We start from the raw sequence: 24,304 nt of genomic DNA on the forward strand, positions 1-24,304 counted from the left end.
TTTCCTTTCTACAGTTTCTCAGTTTTCTTCAATACTGCCAAGAATAATTTCAGAGGATAGGCCTTTAGAAGATCCTGCTTTTAAAGCCTAAGTGCATATCTTTCTTCTTTTTAATACTTGACCATTTCCCATGCCCACTATTTGAGAGGGAGTGAAGGGGTAAAGTGGGAATAGGGAAAGGAAGGAAAAGTAGTGTGAGATGCGCTTTCCATTCAGATTTGCTTCTCTATCCCTTCATTCATTCCAAAACTGTGATTAACTCTGCTGTCTGCAAGGGACTGTACTAGGCCCAGTGGGGAAGTGAACACGTCGGGCATAGTCCATGCCCTTCTGTTAGGTGTTAGGAGTCCTTGTCTTCTCTAGGGGAGAGAGGCTTCAGCTGGTTATCTAATTTCTAGTGTGATAACTGGTATGAATGGGCAGAGTGCTAAGAGAGGGGAGGATCTTTTCCAGGGGACAGATAGGGAGGGAATCCTTGAGTATGAAGGGAGAGTAGGAATTAACTCTTCAGGTGGAGAGGACAGAGGAACAGGATTAGAGGCAAAGCAAAGGGCATACTTGAAAGAGAAGGATTGAGCCTGTGTGCCTGGAACAGTTAACATTTTGGCTGTTATGCTCAGATCAATGGAAAGACATTGAAGATTTAAAAGGTTTACTGTGAAATATTTCATGCATATAACATGTACATAATATATAACAATGTATAATGAACATTTGTATATTCATCATCTAACTTAAGAAATAAAACATTACTTACACCATTGGAGGTCCTTGTTACTGGTTCTATCCTTCTCTCTCCTTCTTTCTTCCCAGAGGTAACTACTATCCTGAATTTTCTGTTTCCATTTTCTTTGCTTTTCCTTTTAATTTTACTACCTATGAATGCATCCCTAAATCATGCATAGTTCTACATGACTTTGACCTTTGGGTAATAAGCAGTGGCATGGATAAATCTCAGTTTTGAGTGAAGATGGTAATATGCAGGAGTATGAAACCTTTGAAGGGCTTCCTCTGGGGGTAGGGGTTGTCATAAGTTTGTGTTTTTAATGTAATGAGGATAATGGATTGGAGAGGAGCAAGAATAGATGGGGAAAGCAGTTAAAAGGATGCTATAATCTAGGTGGTAGCTTATGGTTGATATTTGTAGCCTTTTAAGAGAAATTATGTACAAACCATAGCCCTTTGGGATCTTGTCCTTCCTAACCAGTTGACCTGGTTCCTCAAACAGGACAAACTTATTTCCTGCTGTAGGTTGTTTCCCTGTTCTTCTCCTGGAAGCCTTTCCTCTCGGATCTGCAGTGTTCTCTCTTTTACTCCACTCAGGTCTGTTCACAGAGGTCTTCCCTGACCACTGTATTGAGAAGTAACCCGCCTGCCTTTGTCATTGTTTTCTGGTCTCCCTATTTCGCTTTATTTCTCTCTGTAGTTTTTTTTTTTTTTTAATCACAATCTAAAATTACATATTTATTTATTTACAGCTGTCTTTTCCTACAAAAACGTAAGATCCATGAGAGCTTGGACTTTATATGTCTTGTCTAATATTGTATCCCAGTTCCCCCTGTCTTGTACCTGGTAGGTGCTTATTAAATTCTTGTCTAGATTAGTGAATTAGCTTGAAGTTGTGATAGTGGAATCCATTCACTTCTTCTTGTGTGTCTCCCAAACATCCCTCCATCTGTAAACTTTTTTTAGAGCTTGAGGTTAATGCCCAAACCCTGTTGCTTCTAGACATTTCCACTTGACTATCTTGCTGTCACCTCATATTCAGTATGTCTAAAATTACACATTATCTTCCTTCCTCCAGTTTTCCAGTTTTGTTGATGCCATGATCACTGACAGTCCCCAGGCATGAAACCTTAGTGTGACATGGCAGTGCTCACTGGTCCTGATCCCTAGGGGGCTTTCTGTGCCTGCTTATGTCTTTGGAAGAGTTGTTTCTGGTGTCTCTTTTCCCTTGTGCTTTCTGCTGCTGACATTTTAGCCAGTCCTCTAGCCTCTGCATGGATCCTTGTCTTACGGGTATCATGTGGGATTTTCCATCCCAGCACTGGTCTTGTGTTTATGTTTAGAGTTTCTTTTTTTTAAAACATAATATCCTGTCTGTACTGTACTTTACCATGTCCTAATACTTTATACACAGTAAAACAAAGTACTTATTGATTGGGTTTCCTTTATTTCCTTCTCGTTTGTCCCATTTTTAACTTCACCAGTGTCTCTATCCTTAGTTTTGTCCTAGAGCCCTGATGTTTACACTTCGTTGTGTGACTGATTAAAACATCAGGCAGCAACACTGCCATCAGCATATTTTCTTACCTCCTTTCTTTTGTTTAGGGCTCTCCAAATTCTCTGGCTTCTCTCTGAGCCTCTGGAGGCTCGTGTAGTTTTAAAAGATGAGACATCATAGAGTTTCAAATTCTGCATCATGTTGGAAATGTGTACAGGACCGTGGAACTGAGCTGTTGATGTTAGTTTTCAGTTACATTTGTTCAGTTATCCTCTAAATGAAAACAGTAGCTCTTTGTAACTACTTAGCAGCCTTGCAGGTGGTGAAAATAAATGTAGTTGGATAAATTATCTTAACTCATATCATTAGAGTGCCTGTTATATTGCAATGAGCATAGATATACAAGATGATTTTGCTTATGATGGGACTTCCAAAATCAACCAGGTATGGCGGTTATTTAACACAAATTTTAGTAAAATATGGTAAATGCTAAATTATAAGTAAGTACAAGATGCTGTTGGAGTGTACAAGGAAGCATTTAACTCATTGAGGGGTTTGTCATCAGGACCCTTACTATATAAAGGATGAAATGGGACTGGGTCTTGACAGATGAGTGGGAATTCACCCATTGGACAGAGGCTTTAAGTTCATGGATATGGCTAATTCATGCAGACGGAATGGAATCAGTGTGGGCTGCAAGGGCGATACCGGTATTGCAGCTCAAGGCCACCAAGAAGTTCCAATTCAAAGTGCCCTCCAGCAGCATGCAGTAGAGACAGCCCAGCATAATAATTAAGGGTGGACTCTGCAATTAGGCTCCCCAGTTTGAGATTTCAGCTCTGCTACTTCCTAGCTTTAGAATTTTTGGACAAGTTTACCTAACTTTTTTGGACCTTGGCACAGTATCTACTTCATAGAAGTGAAGATTAAATGGGGTCAAATACATAAAGTGCTTATGACAACATCTGACACATAGTAGGTACTCAATAAATATTTGCTATTTTGCTTATTTTTGAGTATTCACATTGGCCTAGAGTAGGAGGTGACAAACTATTCATGAGCCAGGGCCACACCCGGCCTGCTGTCTGATTTGTACATAAAGGTTTGTTGGAACACAGCCATGCCCATTTATTAAGTACCACCTATGGCTACTTTTGTGCTCTATAGGGCTGACAGACTGAATGGCCCATAAAGCCTAAATATTTGTATGGCTTTTTACAGAAGAAGTTTGCTGAGTCCTGGCCTGGAGGATAGCATTAAACTCTTTAGCTCTCAAGATCTTCAGTGATTGCTTCCAAACCTGTCTTTTTTCATCAGTAACTCACCAATGACTGCAATGGCTCTTTGGTTTTTGCTGCTCCTTCTGCTCCCTGTGGCTGCAATATGGTTTCTTTAGTGTTCCAGCTGTTCTTCTCTTTTTAAGAACATGGGCAGCAGCAGGATCAGGACTATGATAGGGTGGGTGAGGCACTCACCTTGGGTATGCAGTTAAACAGACCTCAAAACACTCAGTAGTTAAAGTTCTAAATAACGACAGGATCACTGTTACTGATTTTTTTCTCTTACTCAGGCCCCAACATGGCTAGGCATAGAACTAGGCAGTAGAGAACAGGTTACCCATGCTTAAGCCACCACAAGCTGCAGACATTTATGCTTCCTCCATAAATAAGCTAGAGTTTTCAGATTCAAAATAATCTGCTGGCTAATCACATTTAATGATGTATACTTGGATCCACATCAGGACTACTTTCATAAAAAATATTTATGCACTTGTGTTATTGAACTTGGCTTAAAGTGGTGATCTGTATATACTCTATTGTATAAAATGGCAGAATGAAAAATATTTCCATAAGTTTTCAAATGGTTCATTTAAAATGGTTCACTGAGAGCAGTGAAGCATAGATTTGAATAGCAGCATTGGATAACTAAAGCTGTTTACTGAGAGATCTGAAAGGATTACCTGGTTCCTATAAGCTTTTTCTAAGAAAGGCCAGAGAGGGAAATTAATTGAATTTTAATGCTTTCTGATAAACATTGACCTGGCGAGCTTTTAGATGACTAACTTTTTAATCTCTTTGACATTTCTTCAGGTTGTTCCAGACAGTGGTTTGTTGGTCAGTTTAAAGATATGTATAATTTTATAATTTGTTCCTGTGAAGTTTGGAAATATTCTTTAGAATTTGGTTAAAGTAGAATGGAGTTTTATATGTAAGGAATAAATCTGGAGGAATGGACAACATGATTTCTCAGACACCAAGTTTAGATTTGTAGGACTTTATGTGATGTTTAAGTGAAATGAATTAGTTGCTTTAACTGAATATCACTGTCATAAAGAGACAAAATACAGTAATGAAGTTGATGTTCTTTTGCTTCCTAAATGACATTTTCAAATGCTTTTTAGGTGTATAGTGTTGATTGGAGCCAAACCAGAGGTGAACAGCTTGTGGTGTCTGGCTCATGGGATCAAACTATCAAGTTGGTATGTCAGAATTACTGTTTTTAAAACCAAATACTCAGTTCTGAAAGCTTCTACAGTTTTTTTTTGCTTCTAGAATGTACTTCAGTAGTTTTTGAATTAGACACCTAATTTTCTTTTCAAAAAAATACTTATTAGAAATTATAATTTTCTAATCTTTTGGCTGTAAACTTATTAGCTCAGCATGATTACTTTGGCTCTTTAAATACCATCTAGCTTTATATGAAAATAGGCTTTAAAAAATCCTTGAAATATGTGTGTATATCGTGTGTGTAAATATATAAATATATATATATATAGTATTTTGTATATATTGTATACATAAAAGCATAAATTTGAATTTACCTCTGTTAAGTAATTGATCTATTCATTTATTTTTAGTGGGATCCAACTGTTGAAAAGTCTCTGTGCACCTTTAGAGGCCATGAAAGTGTCGTTTATAGCACAATCTGGTCTCCCCACATCCCTGGGTGCTTTGCTTCAGCCTCAGGTAAATCACTGAGCCTTGCTTGTAGTGAATGGTGGCTTTGCTTTCCCCAGTAGGTGGCGCTGTGCACCCTAGATTGGGAGGGAAAAAGGGGCTCTATATACTATTCTTTGTGCTTTTTAGATTTTTCATTCTTTACCAACCTCTAGACAGGAAAGACTCAGGCCTGGACTCCTTTTCAACTATTAATGAACACATATGGTTCATCTTAGGCAGACCATACCTGGTCATAAAGCTCTCAAATTTGGGAACCAATCTAACTCCTTTTGCTGGCCCCTGAGGTGCTTTGCTTAGATGCCTTTATCCTTGATTTATCAGGACGAAGTAAGTCTAAAAGTTAGAAGAATGTGTGACATGTGCTAATTAATCATAAATATTTATGGTAATTGACAAAGTAAGATCATCACTTTTTATTTTTTACTTTTATACTTTCAAAAAAATAAATTGATAAAGGAAAAACTTTTTAATCAAAAAGAAAAATTTTTTTAATCAAAGAAAAAAATACTTTTGACAAAAAAGTCAAATATCTTCAAAGGCTGAATTTGCTTAGTGATACTAGATGTTATAGGCTATAGGTATAAAACTGTTGTTGCAGCTATATAGGAAAATATTTTGTAATTTTGAGTCAAAATCTCCTGTCCCCCAATTCATTTTCTCCATTGAGAACACTGTTACTATAAAACAGTTTTTGACTGTGGAGATTTCTTAGTAACTTTAGTCTTGTATTAGAGCTGAATCGAGTGAATCATACTATTGTTCAGAAAGAATTCTTAGACTCTAGTTTTCAATAAGCTTGAGGGAAAAGAACACCCACTAATTATATATTATGGATTATACACATACATTTATATTATGTATTTAAATTTATGAAATTAAAACATATTTAAAAACAGGTACAACATGTTTCTTTTATTTGATGTACCACAAATAAACATTTGGGTTAAGACAGTTTTCTGCATACTCTTTCCTTTCTAAAAGCTGTTGATACTTTATATTGCTTCATTTTTCTTTTAAATAATTTGTGTAATGTATTGAGTGCCATTAAAGCTGTAAAAAATGTAGAAATGAAACGAAGGTGAACAATTTAATTGGCATGGGCAAGGACAAAGTTGCTCTTCTAGGCTGCCTCTTCGAACTCCTTCCACCCTGCCTCAGGAGACATGTAGAAGGAAAGATAAACTGGTGTCTGCTCAGAATAGTCCAGTGTGAGGATTTATTCAGTTAGATCATTTTATGTCTATATACATAATCTACATGATACTAATTATTTTCAAGTGTGTTTATTTCAGAGCAGCAGCACCTTATAGTTTAACCAAACTATAAATAAAAAATAAAGTAAAATAAATTAAATAGATAAAATATAAATAAAAATTTTTTTTAATTTAAAAATTTACTTCTGATAGTGTTGAGCAAACAATTATTTTAAGGTTTGGACCTTGAAATGGTAAGCAGATGCACGTCCTGAATCTTTTAAATGTTTGCCAATTTGATAAATGAAAAATGACATCGAATTGTTTTGATTTGTGTGTTTAATTACTAGGGATTGTGAATACCTTTTATATGCCAATTGGCCACTATAGTTGTTCTTTTTTGAGTTGCGCATGCATGGCTTTGGATCATTTTCTACTAATGTTTGTTATCATTTCTCTGTATTGATGTATGAGCTCCTTTTATATCTGAGAATTAGTCTTATTTATCTTACATATGTTAAACATTTCCCCAATTTTTGTCTGTCTTTCAACCTATTTATTTTATTTTTACTGTAGAAACATTTAAAACTTTCGGTAGTCAAAACTATCAATTTTTTGCTTGATAGGTTTCTGGTAAGGAGTTGGCTCAGTGAAAAATGGGAGGCCTGGGAGGACAAAGAAAGAGAACATTCCAGGTAGAGAGAGTAGGATGTCCAAGAGAAAGAACTTGATGCATTTGAGAAACTGAAAGAAAACCAGGGAGACTGTTGCTCATAAGAAAGGGTAGTAAAAATGAGGTCTTGGTAGCATACAGGGGTCCAGATCATGCCTTGTGGGCTGGATTCAAGATTTTGGATTTTATCCCGTGTTCAGTGAGAAGACATTGAGGTTTAATAAGAAAGTGGTATGATTAGGCTTATGCTTTATTAAACTCATTCTGGCTGTCATGTAGAGAGGATAGTTTGGAGGTGAGCAAGAGTGGATGCAGAGAGATTAATTAAGAGAGAGATGAAGGCATGGATAAGGATGGTGGCAGAAGGGTTGGAGGCTGATTTGATTGGTTGTTAGAGATGATTTTATAAAATATGGAAGAGGTGAGAGAAGGGTGAGTAAAGAATGACTCCTAGATTCCTGGCAAAGACAAATTTGTATATGGCAATTCATAACTGAGATGGAAATATGCTTGAAAGAGAAGATCTTGAGTTTTAGAACACATTGAGCCTGTGGGACACACATGTGGGGCTGTCAGTGAGAAGGTTGAGTTTAGAGCTGAGAAATCTGGCCTTATAAACAAATTGTGTCATTGACTCATAAATGGAACTAAAGCCACTGCAGTAAATCAGAGCACCAGGGAAGACTAAGAGAAAGAACCTTAGAATAGAGCACTGGTTGGCAGATGCTTGCCCTCAGATCAAAATGACCCACCGATAGTTTTGTAAGTAAAGTTTTATTGGAATACAGCCACACACATTCATTTATGTATCATCTGTCTATGGCTGCTTTCACAGCATCGTGGTAGAATGGAGTAATTGTGACAGAGATGGACTGGCTCTCAAAGCCAAAAATGCTTACTTATTGTTGGGCCCTTAACAGAAAATGTTTGCTGACCCCTAGTCCAAAGTCTTCAGGGGAGATAAAGAAATGGAAGTTCTTTTGTGCAGTTTGTTTGTTTAGGGGAGGAGAGAAGACAATATCTAGGGGAGGAGGTAGTATGCTTCTAGTATTTTCTCCTTTCTTTCATTACCTGGCAAATGAAGACAAACCATTAGAAGGATAATTGTTCCTTTATTGCTAGTAAACTGTATCAATACCCTGAGTTTTTGAATTCTGTTGAGTACCTTCCATAGGAAATATAATGTCCAGAAATCCTTCCCTCCCCCAAACAAAAATCCTTCCCATTTGTTTGCTTCATTATTTTCCTTAATTCTAAAAATTAAAAATGATCAGATGTCTCTGAATTCCGAAGTATTATTAGGTTGAAGACACTCAGAATTGGAAACAGACAAGTATGTACATTAGATTAAGCAATGTTTTAGATCCTAAGATAATATTGAATAATAGTAATTTCTGTTTATAGAGGTTCAGTTAATTCAAAAAGTATTTTGTTTACTGATTTAAATTTGTAGCATTTTTCTGTAGAATGAAAAATAACTTATAAAGTTATTGCTATTATTTAAAAAATTTCTAAGTTCTAAGTCATGGTTTGTGGTTCATAATCTGAGTTAAATCTTTTCCAAAATACCAAGTCCTTTGGGGTGGGACCAGTAATGTATTTTTACTTGTCACATTTCTTTTTCTGAGCCTAAATTCTTCTTTGACTCTTTTATCTTTCTGTGGCACAGTTAACCATAAGGCTGGGTATATATTAAGTAAATGATAGCAATGTTAATACACTTGTTTGAATTAACTACTCCTTTAGCCTGTATATATAACATGAGTTACTCATCTTTTATGCTTTTAATTTAGTGTAAATGCTAATGAGTTTCATGATAATAATGAATCAGATCTGTAAGATGACCACAGTTGTTGAAAGCCCTAATACAGAACGTTAGTATAGTGTAACTAAAATTCTTATAAGCGTGTGAATTGATTAACAGTAGCATCATTTTCTTAGGGTAGGTATGTCCTTTGGTATTATATCCTACAGTTTCAAAGGATTCATTTCAAATCCTGGATAGAATTAGTGGTATAGAATAGATTCATCCTCAAAATGAACTGAAATATACTTCCTTCTAGCAAAACAGTAAAAACATGTCTGTTGGATGCCTATGGAAGCATTCATAATAAGGTAGAATTAATGATGAGGATAATTTTACAGATTTGTGAAAGTATTAGTAAGTAAGACTCCAACTACTGATAGAATTTTAAAAATTCCTTTGCCTTACTATTGTAATTTTGTTAATTTATATTCAAGATTCTAAAATTGTCTTCATTTGTTCTTAATTATTACTCATTTTATAATCATGACTAAATATAAAACCTGATAATGACAGAATCATGAACTAATACAGCTGAATTCATTTAAATGCCTGGCAGAGTTGTGCATATTTGCCCTTTATTTGATCTGAGTCACATACACCCCTTCCTCTTATGTTGGCCTTTTGTCTCACATGGTTTACATAATATTGACTCTGGATGTTGTGCATAGAACATTTGGTATGTGAAAAAAAAAATTTGTTGTGTGAGACTGAATAGCAGAAAAAGAGTAATTGTGTATAGTGAGTTAGTATAATCACAAAACTTAACTACCTGTACATTGTAAATAGGTAGTACATAAAAAGTCTTTTATCAACAGAACATATATTTGCTTTAATAGAAAAAAAGTCATTTATTTAATATTACCTTCATGTGTTATATTACAAATGAATATAAATAGTGCATATCAGCCAAGATTTCTTTAGTTGAAAGTGAAAGAGATTCTGAGCTGAATCACCTTAAAGAAGAAGGTGATTTGTTTGCTCACATAGTTGTAATGTCCAGAAATACTTCTGGCTTTCTGGACAGGGCTGGCTGTCAGGACCAAAGAATATTCTTGCTGTCTCTTTTGTACTGTGCTCTGTTGCATTGGTTTCATTGCTGGTACCACGTGACAGCAAGGTGACAGTAGCCCCCAGCCCCTCCATCCACCCTTTCTGGTCTGTGTCCAGGATGGAAAACAGAGGTTTTTTCTCAGACCTCTAGGAAAGCTTCATTTTTTCTCATTGGCTCTTCAGGTCCATGTGGGTGTTTTTAAACTAATCACTATGTCTGGGAGAGGAGGATGTCATATGTTGATTGGCTTGGGCCTGCTTTGCTCCTGCAGTTGGGAATGGGAGGTGGAAGAGAGGGTGGTACCCAAATGCACTGAGAAAGGAAAGAGTAAATCCTGATTAGGTGGAAGCAGATAGATCCATTCTAGGGGGCCGATATTCACTAAATTGTAAGCACATCTAAGGCTTGAAATAAATAAGAAGGGATTTGATGAAAACCAAACACTAAACCTATGAGCTATAAAATGTGTCCCTTTAAAAAAATTAAATACAGTAAAGTATCTAAATGACAGTAAAGCCGTTTTCTGCTAGCTTTTATGATTTTGGAAACTCAGTGGAAGGTGTATCCAGCATTTGCCATTTTCCTGAAATACTCCTTCATGGTGATTTTCAAATACTAGCCTACTTCATAAAGTTGATATTCATCCACTCCACAAAAAGGTTTGCAGTATAGTAAAAGTTGGGATAAGCTCTGACGCTCTCCTTGTGCTTTTGCCATTTTAAGTGAGACAAAATTTGCTTATAATCTATGTATAAGGTATTAGTAGGCACTTGAACTAACTTGCATATTTTCTTTGCGTGACTTATTTTCGTCTATTTCCTAGGGCATGTGTTTTATTTTACAGAGCTGAATGCCTTATACAGGAAAACACTAAAATATTTTAGAATATTATTATATAAGATATGGGGAGTAACCATCTTATCAGAAGTTTGAAAACATATCCAAGGTTAATTTTGATTTGAGAGGGACAATGTCAGTGAATCGACCAGATATTTAGGGAATGTCCACCATGTTCAGGGCACTGAAGATACTTAAGGGATGAAAGAGACAGGGTTCCTGTTCTCCTAGAACATAAAATCAGGGGGAAAGAGAGATGCAAAGAAAACACACTAGCAACAGATAGAAGCATGAAGTTCTTTGAAGGAGAGGCAACGTAGCACAGTCGTTAGGAATGTGGACCGCCTAGGAGCAAAATCTGCTGTCACCCCTGTTATGTGACTTTGGTCATGCTACTTAACCTTCATTCCTCATTTAAATAATAAGAGTGACAATAATAACCTGGACAATAAACATCCTGGAGTTTTGTTTAGGATTAAGTGAATTAATGTACACAAAAGGCAAAGAACAGTACCTGGCAGTGAGGGCTCTGTAAATGTTGAGTCTTATTTTTAACATATGTGCTCAGAATTCTGTGGAAACATAGCAAAGGATTCTTGAACTTGTCAAAGTTGGCTGGTCAGAGAAGCTTCCCTGAGGGAACAGTGTTTAAGTTACTTCATTAGTACAAGCAAGGGTTAGGAGATGAGAAGTGGGAAGCAAAGGGATGGGCTGTGGAGACAACAGAGCATATCTGAGGAACATCTGAATGGCCTTTGCATGTGTATGTGCTGTAAGAATTAACAGAACTAATAGAACTTATCTCAGAACTAAAATTGAGAAGAGAGTTTCAGAGTAACTTGCTTCAGGTCAAATCTGGAACGCATGATTGTGTAACAGCATACTCATCCAGTGAGCCTGAAACCTGGCTAACCATCAGAATCACTGGGGAAGCTTAAATAAACAACAGTATTCTGTGCTCCGTCTTAGTCCTACTGAATCAAGTATCTCTGGGAGGTGTTTTTTTTAATCACCGCAGTGGTTCTAGTGACTGGCCTACTTGAGAAAGCACCATACTGCTCTACATTGTAGCTGTGTTTCTAAGATGCCAAATTTGTGTCATATTTCTATTGATGTAATGGTAATTGCATGTTTGTTTTTATAGAAATATGCTTACCTCTTTTAAAAAAACCCACAGAATTATTTCAGTGCTGAATTCAGAGAGGAAGTAGTTTCTTTAGTTTGAGAACTCCTTAGTTTTTCTCTCAGTTTTGTTAAAGTTTGAGTTAGATTATGGTCTTTATCAGTTAAATTCTCTTTGTCATCTATCTTGTGGACAAGAGCTTGCTGTAAAACATTCTATAATCTTTGCATAGAAATCACCTCAAGTATAAAATTCATAGTTTTGAAACCCAAAGTTGTAAAATACATGTTTTTACAGATGTTATAAGAGGTAGAAGCTTATATGATAGGCAATCAAGATACAATTTTATGTCTAACTAAATCCTGTGGTGCACATACAATTATGTCATTGAACTGCTTATAATGGTACATATTTTAAGATAATATATGTGACTATAACAGTTAAGTTATTCCAAGAATTTAGTCATCTTCAAAGTTGTATGGTATTTGTAAATCTAGAACTAAATTTGTTACCATGAACTAATTTAAAACAGACTGAAAAGGGGAAAGTTTTTAGAGATTTAGATCTAGATTACCTTTCATAGCAGAGTCCTCTAAGGACATTGTGTTTTGTCTAGCTCATGAAAGTTGTACTAGTACTGAATTCATATTTCTAAATTATATGAAGTAGAAAGGAAGAATATTTGTACTCTTTACATGAAGAGAATTGATGTGAAGTATTCTTTTGAACAGTGAAAACTAAATTACAATCCTGCTAATACAGATGCCATACAACTGCATAAGTCTGACCGTTGCCTGAAAGTGTGGGATTCAGTAGTTAAAAGAAACCTCAGTCTGCTCTAAGAAAAACAGTCGTATTACATCTGGCATTTCAGTTCAGTTATTTGAGATCAATATGCATCCTTTTGCTACTCGATTCACTTCCTAGTTTCAGACTCAGTGTTTATATTCATTTTCTTTACCCGCTTCCTCTTACCTGCTGCAATTTGAAATTAGACGTAGTAGCAGCCGGCCCTTCTATTCCATGTTATGCACTTAAATTCACTGGTTCTGCTTCCAGTGGCAGGTCTGCAGCTGATAAGAAAAGCTGGTGATTCAGGTGGGTCTATGGTGCCCATCACAGGGCTCCAATAAATGGCTGACTGACAGTGAAAGGCCAGCTGTCTGGAAAATGCAGTTGAAAAAAACAACATAACATAAATGCACATGTCCTGGTGGCCAAAAGAGTTGATGAGTCATGGTTCCATTTGGCCAGAAGGTCTCTCCCCTACCTGGAAACAAAGTGACGAGGATGAAGTGCCAAGTGTGTACAGCAGAAGCAGCTGTCGAGGAAGTGGAATTTTTAGCTCCACCAGAACAGTTCTCACTTTCTTGTGCTCTTTAAATTAAATGCAAGAGGGGATGACCTAAGCCATGTTTTTTTTTTAAAATTAATGCTGGAATATGATAGTGAGGAACCAAAATTTTATCCCAGGAAATTGGGAAGAGCCATCCACCCAGCCTTTGTTGTTTTGTTAAATCTTTTCTGGAAGTAACACACATACAGAACAGTGCATAGTCTTAGGTATACAATGCAGTGAATTTTCACAATGAACACATCTGTGTACCAGCACCCAGATCAAGAAACAGAATGTTCCCATAGTCTCCCTCACATCCTTCCAGTCATTACCTCCTCATCCCCCACTTCAGGGTAACCACTGTCCTGCCTTCTAAAAGCACAGATTAATGTTGCCTGTTTTTATGTTTTTATGTCTGGTTTCTTTGCTCAACATGGGTTCGTGAGACTCATCTAAACTGTTGCTAGAATAATAGTTACTTCTTATCTCCTAGTCCACATTCATTGTAATGTTTGCTACTTTAAACCATTCACATACCCAAAAATGTAACTGTTAGGATCAACAGAAGTTCTTGAACTTTAAACAGGGCTTTCTTTAGTCATGGTCATAACAGACTATATAGTTTCAGGCCTGATATTAAGTATACATTTTTGAAAGCTAGTACACATCATTTAGATATTTCCTATGTTTTAATGGAAGTATTGTGCTGAATCAAATGTTTTTCTTGGGGCTGGGCATTTTAGACACTGAAGCTTCAGGTGAATTCCATTCACTCCCTCCATGATGATAAGGGATATAATTTGCCTACAGGAGATAGACCTTAAACTATCTTACCACAGGTCTTCTAAAATTTATTGAAAAGCAACCCCAGGAAGGGAAGGGATGATGCTTAAATGGCCCCAGGACACATTCTGTGTCTCCAGTCTGGACTTTTCTTTGCTTGTTAACTTGAGTGCAGGCTGGTTTTCTCCCTGCAATAATACATGTGGCTGCCAGTGGCTTTTCAACTTTATAACCTATAAATCCTGTGGTAAGAGGGACTGATGTTATTTTTTTAGCTGTATTTCTAGAAAATCCCAAGTACCTACCTTTGACCTGTCAGCTGTGGACAAGGCAGGGGATGACATAGTATGACTGGCCTTGATTGGACCTGTCCCAGGCTGGTCAACTGTGTTGAGCCATAGGTCTTTCCAGAATCACATGGTGAGAAGAGGATATTCCTATAAGGAGGGTGTTTCTGGGCAGACCAACACTAAACATATACACCACCCCACTTTATACTTTGAAGAATAGGGAAAGTCATGAAAGATACTTTTACTATCAAAGCTATTTATAATTTTGAAGCAAATTATACTGGCTGGTGGCTAAACCCCAGACAGTGATTATAATTAGGCCCCTGAAGATACCTGAAGCTCTAGTCTGTACCAATTCTGAACAATTTCCATTTGGCACTTACAAGCTCATCATTCACTTTCATCCCTACCATCCTTAGGTAGCTCCCAAAGTGTTAGTTACCCTTTTCTATCATTAGTGGTTTTTAGGAGGGAGGTGTCTTTAAGTTTAAAAAATATATATATTTTTAATTCTGCACATGAAGCAATAATATGTATTTATGGATCTATAAAAATGTAGTAAAAGTATTGCAGAAACACGATGAAAAGAATGCCAAATTCATCATTTGGGGACCTCTGGGTGAGGACAATAGGGAATGGGGTTAGAAATATAATGAAGGCTTCAACTATATCTATTGTGTTTTATTTCTAAAATGATTGTGGGGCAAATATGACAGAATGTCTTATATGTATGTATGTGTGATTAAATGTTTTTTTCCCCTATTTATAAAAAAAATTAACATAAAAGAAAAATTTCTCAAACTTCAACCAACATTGATTATCTGGCACTTCTCCTCCAGCAACACTAGGAGGCAGCAGAGTGTAATAGTAGAGCACGTAGTCTGGGGGCCAGACTGCCTGGGTCCTGCTCCAGATCCTGATTCCACCACTTGGCTATCTTGAGAGAGTTACTTCATCTTCATGTGCTTCTGTTTCCTCATTTGTAAATTACTACAAAAACTACTTATATTATCAAAATTTCTACCTCATTGGGATGTTTTATAAAAGTTAATACATATAAAATGTTTAGACTAGCATCTGGCACTTAATAAATTAGCTGTTGTTCATGTTATTATTAATAGGGGCAGGAATGACTTCAAATTATGGGTATGTTTTCTTATTTTGTACAACCTATTTCAACTTTATAAAGCAGATATTTTTTCATAGGTAAGGAAAATTTTTATGGGGGGGTAAGTAACGATTAAATATCAACAGTTACCAAATGATTGAGCTGGATTGGAACCAAGTTCTGGAACTCCAAGTCCCTATTTTTAACCTCTACACTTCATTGTCACTAACATTTTAATTCTTACCTTTCTTAATCAACATCCAAAGAAATCAGAAAAAAGTTGTCTAAAATTGCTAAAATTACCTAAATGTCATATGATTTAGAATTGGAAATACAGGAAAATGTATGTAAGTAAACAAAGGAATTTAAAGTTTTAGCATTTTTGTGTGCTATTTAAGTATCTTCTATGTGCTAGAGACTATGCTTGATGTTCCACAGAAACTTTGTCTCACTAAATTGTTGTACATGCCTGCATGTAGACATTCTGTTTCTTGTTTAGAAATGAGGAATCAGACTCAGAGACATTATGTAAGTTGTGCAGGGCCACACAACTACTAAGTGCAATTGAAGACCTTGACTGCAATCGGGTCATAGACCATATTCTTTTCATCAAGCTGAACTATCTTTCTCCTATGATCAGTTATTATATATAATTTACTTTTGATGTAAATATACATGTATAGATCCATGTATATCCTGAGTTATATTTGTCTGGTCATTTTGTTGTTTCCTTATAGTTTACACAAACTGAAGGAAACAGCATATAAAGTGTATAATCAGAGTGACTTTGTGCAGCTAAGCAATGTAAACCATTTTTATTATAATGCAATATATAATCCTTACATTTTTTCAGCTTGTTTTTTCCAAGGAGAAAAATATGCCTTTGGCTGGTCCATCAAAATGCAGTAAACATAAAAGCTGAGATTTAATAATTCTCCATTTTGGCTTGGTAGACCACCCACATTTCACAGTAAAACTGGTAGCATTTTGTTTCTTGTAGAATATGCTGATAGAGGGTGCTAACTTTATTTACTAGAAACAAGGATTTTCAGGGCCTATTTCCTATCCTCAAAAATGCACTGTGTGTGTGTTTAGTCACCACAGTATGAGATTCATATTTTCCTGCTTTGAGTTCATCTAAAAACATTATCATGGTACATATACTTATAGTAGTCATTCATTTTTAGTAATGCTTATGCATTATTATACTTAAAAACAATATGTATATATGTTTATATGATATATAGGTGGCAGTATCCTAACACTGAAAGCAGTGTGCTTTCCCTTGATTTATTATCATGAGTGCAATACGTCACTAGCATCCAAGTGGTGTGATGGAAAGTGATCAAGTCTTCCTCTTTCTCCAGGTGATCAGACTCTAAGAATTTGGGATGTGAAGTCAACAGGAGTCAGAACTGTGATTCCAGCACATCAGGCAGAAATTTTGAGCTGTGACTGGTGTAAATACAATGAGGTACCCTGTCCTGGCTTTGTCCTGAGCTGCTGAGCCCTTCCTAATGTTGAAATGTTCTTGATTTTATTTTATCTTTGATTATGTGGGTTTTGGTAGTGTTTATGGACCATTAAGTTAAAGTCAGTCCCTTTCATTTTTACTTGATGATTGTCAGTGACCTACATTAGCAGTAATTGGATTCAAGTGCACATAAAACAGGCAGAATAAGAAACAAAAATTCTCAAAGTTCAGCAGTGCAGCCTTGCTTATTTGTTTGGGAAACTGCTTTGCAATTTATATAATTTTTTTCTTTATTGCTCTTCACCCCCCACAAGTTATGTTACCTTTTGCTTTCAGTTCTTGTTCATTTGGCTGGTCAGGCTGCTGAAACTTGATTTTTAGTTTGACATCAGTTTTTACAATTTTCTATATAAGCCTAACCAAGCTTCATGCTTCTGTAAGATAGCAGTGTCCATTGGTTGCATTTTGCAAAGCTTCATTTAACCACATGAGTGTATGAATTAGAAATAGAAATAGGTCTAACATGTATTGATATGCTGTTTATGTACCTGAAGTGGTCTAAGATGTATGCCTTGTTTTTTCCCAGTTTTTGATTAATTAGTCAAAAGTTAACAGAATATTATATTGGTAGAGTTCTTTAAATAAAATGAAATAAATAGATTAAAAGGAGATGAAGTACATAATCAATAATAACACTTGGCCTACATAAAAATTTCAGTGCTAGTAACTACAGTTCACATCTCTCTCATAAGTGAATTTTCCATAAGGGGAAATGAAATTGTGGACTATATGGTATAATTTGGAGAATTGTAAAAAGTGTACTGTTGTACACTTGAGAGTAGTTAAATTTTTTTTTGAATTATTGGAACTTTTTCTCAAATGAGCTTATGCTAAAGCCCAACACATTCAGGCAATGAATTACTATTTTGGTTGACATGGAATAGGGGTAAATGTGTACCCAACTCTTGGCCTGTTCAGCCAGGAACTCTGGGTTAACTGAGGATTCTAGATAGCAGAATATTTAAAACCTGATTAGATAGGAGACATCACTATTTGCATAGATTCTCAGACATGATTAGATATATTAAGACATGGTCCATGAGAGTTGGGAACAATGTTTTAGATTTAGAAAAACATAAAAATTTAGTTTATGCACTTTGCTCTTCCATATACTCCTAAAATAACAGGCCTCTTGCCTTTTAATGCCTGGTAAAACCTCAGAGCATATTGAAGAGAAAGGTGGGCTTCTTTGTCAGACACAATTTTTAAGACCTTAAGTACTTATTTATATTACTAGAAGTGTATTGGAGAATCCACAGTGCTAGTTGGGACTATGCCTTTTTCTGTTGAGTGTAGTGTATTTCATCAAATATGTAAAGCATATTGAGTTCCTTTTCTCTCAAGTCATATTAATTTTTGCTTTTTGATGTATATTTTGATTTCTTTTATACTAGTCATAAAACTTATCAAGAATGACTCCTAGGTTCAGATTAAATAATTACCAGAAAATAGATATTGTTTTGAGTAGAAAACCGAGGGTACTGCTTAATTACAAAGAAATCACTATTTATTTTTCTCTGAATTGTTTTCAGAATTTGCTGGTGACAGGGGCAGTTGATTGTAGTTTGAGAGGCTGGGACTTGAGGAATGTACGACAGCCGGTGTTTGAGCTTCTTGGTCATACCTATGCTATTAGGAGAGTGAAAGTAAGTTTTTATCTTTTCTTTTTATATGTAGAATATAATCAATTAAATACATATTAAAGATGGTTAGGCGTTGAGGTTATTGATTCTTATACATATTTTTGTTAACCCAATTATAATAAATATTGAAAATTCAAATTAGGAAAAACATTTGAAAAATTATTGAATGAATTGGGGTAACATATGTAATTAGTGCTTAAGGTTAAATAAAATGTTTTATCATTCTGTCATCCCCAATCTACTATGCCTTTAATATTTTTAAACTATAGTAATACAGTTTTCATATTATAGTCTTCATTCTTGTCCATTCATTGTGCAGGCCTCTGTTTTATTTAAACTCTTATACAGAGATGGTTAATTCTTTTTTTCCCCCCTATCATGATAATACATATGAATGTTCACAAACATTTGGGTATAGAAAATTTTCCACTTCACAAACAGTAGAAGACGAGATAAAGATAACTTTTCTCTGCTGCTCCTAAGAAATTTGTGTAGTTATAAGGTGCCTTAAGTTAGTTTCCTAGCTTTTATTTAGGTAGGTTTTGCTTGATCACTAAGAAGGACATTAAGTGACACCTCCTAGTGACACCTCATTCTTTGTTTTATTACATTAAAGGTAGAAAAGTACCTTACTGATCTTTTCAATAAGATAATTATGTTATTCCTATTTCAAAACTCTAAATTTCAGTTAAATTAATATTTAAATTTTACTGGCTGCAACTCAACGTATGAGACACAGCATCTTGTTTTTTTAATAGCACATAGGTTTGGTAGTCAAAAAATATTTTCTATATATATTTCACAGTACTTCTGAAAGTGAAATTGGATAATGTAGTGAAAGCATTTTTACAAACTAATGAAGTGTGTTCAAGTGTAGATAAATATGTATATGTAACTATTAAGTACTGGTAAGAAAAACACTGAAAAATTATAATTGCAAAGGGTAGCCTATTAAAATGTGTTTATCACTTATCTGAAAGATACTATTTGTCTTTAAATTTGCAGTTTTTGTCCTTGATATCATTCTTCATTAGCTGTAGTATACAAATAACAATATTTCTTTTGAAGGTGATTTTATTTAACATTTAAATGCTTATTTGATACTTGTACATATAACGGTCATAATACATATTCATAAAATTGATAAGTTAAATGATTATATATTTGTATTACCACATACTTAAATCTCTTACATTTGTAGAAGTCGTTTGTGGTTAGCCATTGTATTTAACTTTCCCAGAATATCAATACTTTGGGGATATTTTATAAGTAAGCACTAAAAAACTTGAGGAACAACTTCTTTTTGGAAAACTAAAAATAAATATTTCCTGTAGATGATACCTAAAGGGCCAAAAGATTTTTGCTTTGAATCAAAGCATATAAGGTTCAGGAAAGCATAATTTTAAGTGGCAGTCCTGACTAAACTTTAATTTATTGTAATGTATGGGAATGACAATATGAAGTAGCATAGTATAATTACAAGTAATTCTAAAATCTTTTTGCTTTTGTTTTGTAGTTTTCACCATTTCATGCTTCCGTGCTAGCCTCTTGTTCCTATGATTTTACTGTAAGGTACAGTGGTTTTTGATAAGTTTCATTATGAAATACCAAGAAGCATTTGCATTTTTACAACTTATATGAAAGATAATGTGTTTGTCTTATTAACATGAAAATAATCTGATCTGTGCACATTTGGATATTTGCTACTGGGAATAATTTTTTTTTTTATGTTTTTATGATGGAGCCACATATCAGAGTAAATTCTTTGCTATTTAAAGATTAGGTTTGCTGCTCAGTTTCAAGGCCTGTTTTCCTGGCAGTTCTTCCTGTAGAAATACCTTCCTATCCTATAGATTGCATAGCCAGTATCTTTTAAATTTACATTTTAAAAATTGGGAAATGCCATTTCTTCAGGTCTAATATGAATGTTAAGGCTAAGATTGTTAAAAAATGATAAAATCTGTATGAGTATATGTATGTTTGTGAATGTACATATATGAAATGTATGTATGTGTACATGTGCATCTGTGTGTGAGTTATACATGGGTGTGTGTATCTCTATCCCTACCCCTTAGTTCCAACCGCACACTGCATACAGTCCATTATATTTTTTGCTCGTTTTCCAAATTTATAACTTCTAATTCCTGTTACCTACAATATGTTTACTTATTTGCCAAGCCCTGTAAAATTCACAAAGTAGTTTCAGATTTGCAAAGCTATGCCTCTGCAAAAAAGCATTTTACTAGAGCCCAATATTTGTTTAGAGCTTTTTTTCCTAGTCCAAATACTGTGAATTGAAGTTATTTAGGTTAGTTCTGTTCTCCTCCATTAGTGTGTTTATATTATTAATTTGAAACATGGTTTGATTCATGTTTCTGTTTATATTCAACTTTAGTCTTTTCTCCCATCCTTGTTGATTTTGTCTTTTTCTAAGCAGACAAAACATTATCATGACTCCAAAAGCCACGATGTACATAATGATATACTCAGCAAGGTGTTGATTTCCCCTCTACATTTCCTCTATTCTTTCCAACCCATTCTGTAGGGTCCCATACACAATAGGTAACCAATTATCCTCAGTTAAGTAGACACATGTATATTTCATTTCTTACATAGAAAGTGGAATACTCTGGATACTCTTGTCAAGTTTGCTTTTTCCACTTAAAATATACCCTGGAAATCACTGTCTTTATCAGTTCATAGAGATCTTTCTCATTCTACATAATTAATACTCATCATGTGGGTATACTATAGTTTACTCAACTACTTTCCTATGTATGGGCATTTAGCTTGTTTCAACTATTTTGTAAATAAACAATGTCACAATGAATATTAACCCTGTATGTGTGTATGTATGTATGTATGTTCACATTGTTAGAGAATTAACTTCAGAGTAGTGGGATTGCTGGGTCAAAAGGTGAACATAATTTTCTTAGATATTACCAAATTCCCATCTATGAGGATTATACCAATTTCCATTTCAAGCAGCAGTGTTTGAGAGTGCCTGTTTCTCTGCCATCTAAAGGTCATTGATTCTTTAGGGTTTTCAGGTATGTAATCATATCATCTATAAAGATTGTTTTACATCTTCAATTCCAGTTTTGATGCCTCTACTTGATTTATCTAATTGCATTGGTAGACACATCTATTACAATGTTAAATAGTGTTACAGAGAATGTCTAATTCTTGTATTAGTGAAAATGCCTCTAGTGTTTCCCTGTTAAAAGTAAGGTGCTAGCTTTAAGACAAAGTATATATGTTATGTTTATTCATCATGCTAACGTCAATTTCAGTATCTGGGGAGGTGATCGTGATGTTTCTTCTCAGAGCTATTAATATAATGTATTAATGTATTGAACCAACCTTGCCTTTCTGGACTAAATCCCTCTTGTTCTTTGTGTATTATTTTCTTAACTGTGGTATTGGATTCTGTCTGCTAATATTTTATTCAGAGGTTCAGAGGTTTTGCATCAGAGGTGCTTTTAGTCTAGTTTTCTTTTTCTTCTCCTTCGTTTTTATACAATGTTTTACTTGCTTCATAAAAAAAGGATTAAGATTTTTCCTACATTTTCAATGCTCTGAAACAGTTATGCAGCATTGAGGCTATTTGGTCTTTGAAACCTTGGTAGAATTCCCCTGTGAAACCATCCAACCATGGTTCTTTTTGTGGAGTACTTTCTTGCTAACTTACTTTATTTCTTAAATGGAAATGGGGCATTACGATTAGCACACATAATGTAGCAGCAGAGGGTGGGGACACGAGGAAGGCAGTATAACATAGAGAAGACAAGTGGTGATTCTATAGCATCTTACTACGCTGATGGACAGTGACTGTAATGGGGTATGTGGTGGGAACTTGAAAATAGGGGGAGTCTAGTAAACATAATGTTGCTCATATAATTGTACATTAATGATACCAAAATAAAAAATAAATAAATAAATAAACTTTTTTATCACTGATGGGATCACTTTTGGAAGTTATCCATTGCTTACAGGTTTTGAAATTCATTTGTACGAATGTCCTGTAGTGTCATTACTTTTTAATTTCTTGTCTTTCAACAGTTTTTTCACCCTGGTCATTTCTGATTTTGTGTATTTGTGATTTTCTCTTTGATTACATCATCTAATGGCATGTTTATTTTGTTATTTTTTTCTTCAGCAAGCCAGATTTTGCTTTATTGAGTAGAACTACTGTTTTCTATTCACTACCTCATTAATTGCTGCTTTTATCTTTGTTTACCCTTGGTCCTTTCTTGTGACTTACTTGGTTCTTTTTTCAACTTTTGAGCTAGGAATTTATTTTTATTCTTTAATTTTGTCTAAGTGTTTAAGGCTATGAATTTTCTTCTGGTTACTATTTCAGTTATAGCCCATAAATCCTATATTTAATATTTTCATTATAATTTTTAAAAATTTTGTGACTTCTCTATTTCCCTTTTCTCCCAAGAGTTGCTTAATAAGAATTTATTTATTCCAGGTGAAAGTTCCTTCTTATTTTTAAACATTTGTTAATAATTTCTAGTTTAATTGCATTGTGATTAGAGAATATTATTTTCAGTCATTGTATTTTATGGAACATTCTGACTTTTAAGGGGGACCTAATAAATGATTAGTTTTTGTGAATGTTCCATATGTTATTGGTATGAAGGTATATTCTTTATTATCACACTGTAAGTACAATATATAACCATAAGCTCTACTAATTGGTTGTTATTCAGATCTTCTGTATCCTTCTTTATTTTGGGTCCAACTAATCTGTTTTGTACTGAGAGTGGGATGTTAAAATCTCTTATTACCACTGCATTTCTATGTATGTCTCCCTGCATCTCTTACAGTTTTTATTTTGTAAATTAGATGGTGTGTTATTTGGTGTATAGCTATTTGTAATAGCCATACAGTGAACTGAGACTCATAGCATCAAAGAAAGTCCTTCTCTATCACAGTTAAAGCCTTTTAGTTTAATTTTGCTTTGTCTCTTTTCAGTACCATTGCCCTTTATGTCATATTGTTTCCACTTTCCAAGTATACCTCTCCCATACCTTTATTTTTAGCTTTTTTAAACCATTTTGTTTTTGTTGTACGTCTTGTATAGAGTATATATTTGGGTCTTACTTGGTTAACTGAATCAAAAATTTTTATATTGTAATAGACAAGTTTAACCTATTCATATTTCTTGATAAAAATAAGTTTGCTATCAAGTCTGTCATTTTATGTTATGATTATTATACGTATTATGTTGTATTTGTTGTTTCTGTATGTGATATTTTTGTTATTGTCTTTCTGGCTCATAGGTGAGTTTTTATTTGTTTTAATGGTTGCCTTTGGTCTTAAAACTTTTTTTAATGCCTTTATTCCCTTGTCTTTAAGAAGGGATTTTTTAATTCAACCATTTATTATGTGGTTTATGAGTTTTTAGTGTTATTTCATCCCTAGCTGTTACATATGCAGCAACCACTGAGCTTATTGTACTTTCCTTTTTTATTCTCTCCCATTTCCATCAAATTTTGAGTGTTTTATATGTACTTTTTGAGAATATATAGTATAACATAGCACATATCATGATATGTTACTCTTCCACTTTTGTTTCCTACTTTCTTTAAGTCTTGGACACAAAACTCAGCATACTAAATACTCATCATCAATCATTTTGCTGAAATTTCTCTGCCATCTCTTGCTTTGATGAAGTTTATCTTTTAGTAGATTTCTCAAGGGCTGATGAGTACAACATCTTAGGAGATCTTT

At 34.7% G+C, this 24,304-nt stretch overlaps 1 protein-coding gene across 2 annotated transcripts in view; it reads left to right on the forward strand.

Moving 5' to 3' along the window:
* Positions 1-24,304, forward strand: part of PEX7 (peroxisomal biogenesis factor 7) — a 96,898-nt gene that overhangs the window by 8,080 nt on the left and 64,514 nt on the right. For both annotated transcript variants that reach the window (XM_073219652.1, XM_036994724.2), the window contains exons 4-8: positions 4,626-4,703; positions 5,082-5,190; positions 16,753-16,859; positions 18,452-18,565; positions 20,079-20,134. In XM_073219652.1, coding sequence (XP_073075753.1) covers positions 4,626-4,703; positions 5,082-5,190; positions 16,753-16,859; positions 18,452-18,565; positions 20,079-20,134 — 464 coding nt within the window. The remainder of the gene's footprint in view (positions 1-4,625; positions 4,704-5,081; positions 5,191-16,752; positions 16,860-18,451; positions 18,566-20,078; positions 20,135-24,304) is intronic.

This window comes from Manis javanica, chromosome 13, assembly GCF_040802235.1.
Source record: "Manis javanica isolate MJ-LG chromosome 13, MJ_LKY, whole genome shotgun sequence".
NCBI classification, from domain to species: domain Eukaryota; kingdom Metazoa; phylum Chordata; class Mammalia; order Pholidota; family Manidae; genus Manis; species Manis javanica.